The sequence below is a fragment of the Pteropus vampyrus genome, unplaced genomic scaffold (genome assembly GCF_000151845.1).
Source record: "Pteropus vampyrus isolate Shadow unplaced genomic scaffold, Pvam_2.0 Scaffold18, whole genome shotgun sequence".
In the NCBI taxonomy this organism is placed as follows: Eukaryota; Metazoa; Chordata; class Mammalia; order Chiroptera; family Pteropodidae; genus Pteropus; species Pteropus vampyrus.
Genome location: NW_011888799.1, coordinates 857,565 through 863,491, shown reverse-complemented (window position 1 = coordinate 863,491; position 5,927 = coordinate 857,565). Strand labels below are relative to the sequence as shown.

The window sequence follows — 5,927 nt, the reverse complement described above, 5'->3', positions numbered from 1 at the left end:
GTGGCTATTTCATGAAATGTGACCAGTGCAACTGGGAAAATAGCCACATGTGTTATATGAATGAAGCTCTAGAATTTGCATTAAGAGGATTTCACCGGGCCCCTCAGGCCAAATCTTGTCCACCACAAGATTGGCTCCCAACCCTTTGGCCATACATTGATTTCAGAAAAGTAACTATCCTAAGTCTTATTGAAGGGAACCATTTAGACTGAAAGTTCCATTTTTCTGTCTAGGATAGGACTTTGGCATGTACCAGTGATCAATAAATGTACGTTAGTATGTCTCTGCATTGACAACACTTTAGAAACCACGTTAAGACAAAAAGTTTTTATTCAAAAACGCCAAGTATAAAAAAAAAAAAATAAGATCTCTTTTATTCCCCTGTACAGTATTTCACTCATAAAACCAGCAGGTTACATGCTGCTCAAAACACAGCCCCAGAGAGGATCCGGAAGGCACACCATCCAGAACTGGTTTTCATATATCTATCCTATATACACAAGTCAGCAAAGTCCCTCTCCCATCACCCACGGAACCCATACCCACTTGGGTAAGCAGGCGCAAGGGGCCCCTGCAGCACTCGGGGAGCCGCAGCAGCTCTCCGGCCTGAGTCCCATCACCCTAAGAACAGAGCAAGTTTCGCAACCCTCCCCAAAAGGTCCCCAAGTCAGAGGAGAAAAGAAAGAAAGAAAACTATGGCGGCAGCCGTGGAAGCTTGGAGCTAGAAGGGAACCAAATAAATAAATAAATAAATACATAATGTTGACCTCCAGGTTAGAATGCGCATCTTTCCAAAAAAAAAAAAAAAAGGTATAATAACTTAAAGGCAAAATTTTAAAAAATTAGATCAACTACAATCCTTTTGTACACTACCGTGCCAACTGTACACACATTTACAGTTTTTCTGTTGATTTGCATTGTTTGTGCATTTTTTGTGTGTGAGGTCTTGGCTTTGAAACAGTTAAGTAAAAACCAAAAAGGAAGACCAGTTCACTCGAAGTTTTACTAAAGGAGGCAGAAAAAGGGCAGGTGGCTCAGCATTTGGCCCTGTAGCCTCTTCCATGGCACCTTTCATATGAAGGATGGGGGGAAGGGAAAGGGAGAGAAAAATAGGGAACCAAACCCAGGCAGATTTTTAGAGAAGCAGCAGGTAAAAGAGGCAAGTTCAAGTATTTCTCCCAGCACAGCCGGAGTCCCCACAGAAGGCACTCAGAAGAGTCGGAAGAGGTGACAGGGACTTAAAATGGTGCTAGTCCTATCCCACCCCAACCCGTTTTCCCCCTACCCAACCCATCGCGGCATTCAGCAGAACTCGTGATGAAGGGAACAGTTCCATGGCAGGGTTCTGACCCACTCCCACCCCCCACCCCGGGATTGTGCAGAGTCCAGCAATGCTGGCTGGACACCTATGGAGAGAGCATCTACGAGGAGTTGAGGCCTAGGATGCCGGGAGTGAGTCTCTTCCCCCATTAGGAAGTATCCTCCAGGGGCCTGGGGTCTGGAATGAGTTGTAAATGTTGTTTCTGTATCAAGCACTATCCTGCTTGGCAAGAAGTGTCACTGGTACTCGGGAAGCTGGAAACAGAAGGTTCCCCTCCCTGGAGCATCTGACAGAAGGGGAGGACCTACTGGAAAAGCTATTTGCTGGGCCCTGGCAACAGGCTGTGGAGATGGATCTCAGCAGTTTCCTGGGGAAGGAGGACATCTTGCATCCATGGATGATTCTGGATTTCTTCGAAGGATGGCCGATCTGATGGTCTCAGGGCCAAGCACCATCTAATGAGATGCTGACACTCTGCAAAAAAGAGAGGTTATGATGACTCAACTTGTTTTTGTAATGCAAAGATCTTCCCAATTTGCTTCCCAAGGGCCCACAAATCTGGAGTCCAATAGAGACCTCATACTTTCTAGAACTCATATTCTTTAATTTCCATCTGGATCCTCCAGTCTGCTTTTAGCTAAAAAAACACCAGGTCCCCTCTTAAACCTGTGGTTTTCAAACTTCAATAACTGGGGCCTTTCCCACGACACCCACTCAACAGAAAAAGGAAGAATGATGACAAATGATTTTGATGAGACATCACTGAACATGATGAGGTGATTCAATTCACCTACCAACTTACAAATATGAACACCACCCACAATGAGGTCACTGGAACCGCAATATTTAGAACCAGCCTTAAGGGAGAAAGCTCAAAGAGGCTTCAAATTTTCACTCCCTAGCAAAATAGCCAGGAGTTGAGGATGACTCTGTTGGTACTTAGGAATGATCAAATGCAAACCATTCGATTCCCAGGGCTCAGTCTCGAGGGTCAATCACTGGCCTAGGATTCTACTAAGCTAAGGATCAGTTGGCATCTCCTGGAGAATGAAGCTCTCCAGAATTCAAAGTCTCCAAGGACTAACGACCTTGTGATTCCTGCTTCTCTCCTCAATAAAGAGCTTTCCAGAAGTTACCTGAAGAGACCCTCTGCCTGAAGAAAACTTGGCCCCTGATGATCTCCTCATCGTGCTCAAAAGGAATATCTCCACAGACCATATCATACAGCAGGATCCCCAGAGACCAGACAGCTGCCGACCTGCCGTGGTAGCGATGGTAGCGGATCCACTCTGGAGGACTATACACTCGGGTCCCTGTGAGGCGGGAGAATAGGAAGGCAAAAATAAAGCACAAAGCAACCAAGTGGTAAGCTAAGCAACTCTTTTAAAAAAAGCACCACACCCCTTCTCAGGAACTGAGTGAACTCCATTTTCCCCCCAGGCTAAAAGGAGTGGATAGGCAGCTTAAGGCATCTCTCCAACCCAAAACATTACCCACCTCTGTACCAGCCCAGACCATAAACTGAAATTCTTTACAAACTGCTCCAAGAAACAAACAAGCCGGGCGCCTGAGGCCTGTATGTGGCCGGACCACCCACAATGGGATGAAGGAATGAATGTCTGCACAATCAAGGGAGGTATCCCACAGACCATCCTCAAACTGTATTAAAGGCTGCCCAGGAGCCAGAGTGACATTCTCATCTCAGATGAGATCTAGGTGAGAAAACTTGCACAACATCCTAAGTCGGGGTGCCCTTTGGGAGGCCTTCCTCCCGGGCTGCTGAGTGCAGGGGCAAGACACCCACACCCTTTCCTCCCCACACTAGAAAGGCAGACAGAGCTGCAGAGCCGGTTTCATACCACGTGATTCCTGTTTACAAACTTTGAGTTGTAAAAAAAAAAAAAAAAGTGAGGGCCATCCCTCTGGTGCTCACCAGGGGGCAGCAAAGACTAAAAAGAAAAAAAACATAGGAGAACCCGGCCAGCCATTAACTGTTAAATACAAAAAAAATGCAGCCCAACCCAGCGTCCACCAAGGGCAAATAAACACAATCCACAAGCCCCAGTCACAAGTTTTGAAAGGCTGTCGTTTGTTAGGTTAAGACGCTTACATGATGACCCACCCTACTTTGCTTTGATCTCAGGCCCTCTATTCCATCTTTTCTGAAAGAACCCGCTCCAAGCCCCTCCCTAGGATAGATTTTCATCCTCTGCGGAGACACCCAACTAATTTTCAAACCAGCAAGAGATCTTATTTCACAACATTCATTCCCGACTCTCTCACCGCACAACACCAAAACAAAACAAAAAAACAACATAATTATTTAGTGAAACTACTGTTTCTATTCCTTATCCATTCCTAGATCAAAGACGACAAAATACTGCGGCTCTAAAAACTACCTTACAGAAAACTCTTCTAGTTTTATAAAACAAAAATTACAAAACCGGCATCAATTTTCATCTCTCCCGCTCTCTCCTCTCTTTTCCCCCTCCCATCCTTTTACTGGCGGGGAAACTGGGTCAGACTTCAGAAATCTGGGCTACGGCCGGTTACCCACAACCTCTTATTCATTGGGAAAGCTTGGAACCCACTGAATTCCACTTAAAATATAAAATCATGCCAGAAACATTACGGGTTCAGCTGGCTTGAAATCCTGAGTTTACTACGCTGGGAAGCTCTCTTCGCCCCACCCCTGCTAGCACCGAGCCTGGCGGCCCGATGACCTTTACAAAGAGGGCCGGAGAGGGAAGCTGGCCGAGGCCTCCAGGCCAGGCCGAGTCACCTGGGCAGCTCCCTCCCAGACCTGGCTCACCATCGAAATCCGTATAGACGGTGTCCTTGAGCAGCGCTCCCGACCCGAAGTCGATGAGCTTGAGCTCGCCGCGATTGAGGTCGATGAGGATGTTCTCGTCCTTGATGTCGCGGTGGAGCACCCCGCAGTTGTGGCAGTGCCGCACGGCCTCCAGCACCTGCCAGAAGAAGCTGCGGGCCAGCTCTTCTTGTAGGGCCCCCCTTTCCGTGATAAAGTCGAAGAGGTCTTGCACCGGCTCGGGCCGCTCCAGGATCAGGACGAAACTGTCGGGCCTCTCGAACCAGTCCAGGAGTCTAATGACGCCGGAGAAGCCTGAGCTCACCTTCTTCAGCAGGACCACTTCCATGGGCACTCGGGTGCCATTGGGCTGCGGGGGGCGAGGTGGCTGCATTAGGGCGGGAGTCGGAGGGCACCCCTCACCCCACCCACCCTAGGAATCGCTCTTTCCTGGGCACTCACCAGCTCTCCCCAGTCGGAAATCCGGTCCTTCTCCACGTGCTTGATGGCCACCTGGAAATCACCCCAGGAGAGTCTCCGTTAGGTACCCTCAATTGGGCCAAAACACCCGTGCGACCCCTGCCCCGCGCGCCCTCCCCACGGCGGGGCGCCCACTCACCGGCAAGTTGTCGGCGACACGGATGCCTGAGTAGACCGAGCCGAAGCCGCCGCTGCCCAGTAGCGGGCCCACCTGGTATTGCGACTCCAGGGGCTCCTTCTCCTTGCCTAGTAAAGAAACACAGGGGACTTAGTGCTGGCCCAGCGCGCGAGCCCCCAGATCCTACCTTGGGGGGGTTCGACCTCCACCCGCATCCGTGGATTGGGGGGCTGCTCACCCGGCGCCAGCTTGGTGGAGTGCAGGTCGTTACAGGGCGCCGTGCGCAGGTGGGCAAGGGAGTTAATTTTGGACAGGAGCATCCCAACCTCCAGGGTGTCGGTGCAGGGGCTGTGTCTGGAGGAACTGCAGAAGGAGCTGGAGCTGGGGTTGTGCCGGTGGCTGTGCCTACAGCTAGGGCTGAGGCTGCGTGTGGCGTTGCGGCTGTGGCTGCGGCTGGCGCGGAAGGCCGAGGGCGAGTCGGAGGACAACTGCGGGCGCTGCCGGGGCTGGCGACTGGAGGACCCGCGGGCTGGGTCAGGCAGCGCCGAGGGCGGTGAGATTGACGGCTCGTAGGGCTCGTGCGGCAATGCCGCGACACAGGGAGCTCGTAGCTGCTGCTGCTGCTGCTGCCGGTCTCGCCACCGCCGCCGCTGCCGCCAAGTCCTCTCGGGCCTCCTCCGCCACCGCGGCCGCTGCAGCAGACGCCGGGCTCGCCCAGCCGCCAGGAGTAAAGGGGCGGAGCGCGCCGACAGGGGGGCGCGCGGGCGGGTGGGGATGGGGCGGGGCCTCTCCGGGAGGCCTGGGCCTCTCCGGGAGGCCTAGGCGGGGAGCGCGGCTGCGGGGCCAGCGGAGGGAGGAGAGCGGGTGGGGAAGCGGCGGGACAGGGCGACTCCCCCTGGCCCCCGCCCCGCGCGCTCAGTCGCCGCACCGGCAGCCGTGGAAGCTTGGAGCTAGAAGGGAACCAAATAAATAAATAAATAAATACATAATGTTGACCTCCAGGTTAGAATGCGCATCTTTCCAAAAAAAAAAAAAAAAGGGATAATAACTTAAAGGCAAAATTTTAAAAAATTAGATCAACTACAATCCTTTTGTACACTACCATGCCAACTGTACACACATTTACAGTTTTTCTGTTGATTTGCATTGTTTGTGCATTTTTTGTGTGTGAGGTCTTGGCTTTGAAACAGTTAAGTAAA

The 5,927-nt window shown here is 51.4% G+C and overlaps 1 protein-coding gene across 1 annotated transcript; it reads right to left on the bottom strand.

Annotated features, from left to right (window-relative positions):
• Positions 1 to 312: 312 nt before the first annotated feature.
• On the bottom strand, positions 313 to 5,458 carry PIM1 (Pim-1 proto-oncogene, serine/threonine kinase). Its single transcript, XM_011354544.1, has 6 exons — positions 4,967 to 5,458; positions 4,750 to 4,856; positions 4,593 to 4,643; positions 4,134 to 4,500; positions 2,458 to 2,634; positions 313 to 1,795 (listed from the first exon to the last, which is right to left on the bottom strand). The coding sequence occupies exons 1-6, from the start codon at positions 5,046 to 5,048 to the stop codon at positions 1,638 to 1,640; spliced, it is 942 nt and encodes a 313-aa protein (XP_011352846.1). The 5' UTR covers positions 5,049 to 5,458; the 3' UTR covers positions 313 to 1,637.
• Between the last annotated feature and the right edge of the window lie 469 nt (positions 5,459 to 5,927).

Excerpts from the sequence above, each read along its gene's own strand:
- PIM1 (XM_011354544.1), bottom strand. The coding sequence starts at position 5,048 with ATGCTCCTGTCCAAAATTAACTCCCTTGCCCACCTGCGCACGGCGCCC. Across the intron at positions 4,644-4,749 it reads GTGTCGCCGACAACTTGCCG|GTGGCCATCAAGCACGTGGA; the intron begins GTGAGTGGGCGC and ends GGTGATTTCCAG. Across the intron at positions 2,635-4,133 it reads CGTCTATACGGATTTCGATG|GGACCCGAGTGTATAGTCCT; the intron begins GTGAGCCAGGTC and ends CCCGCCTCACAG.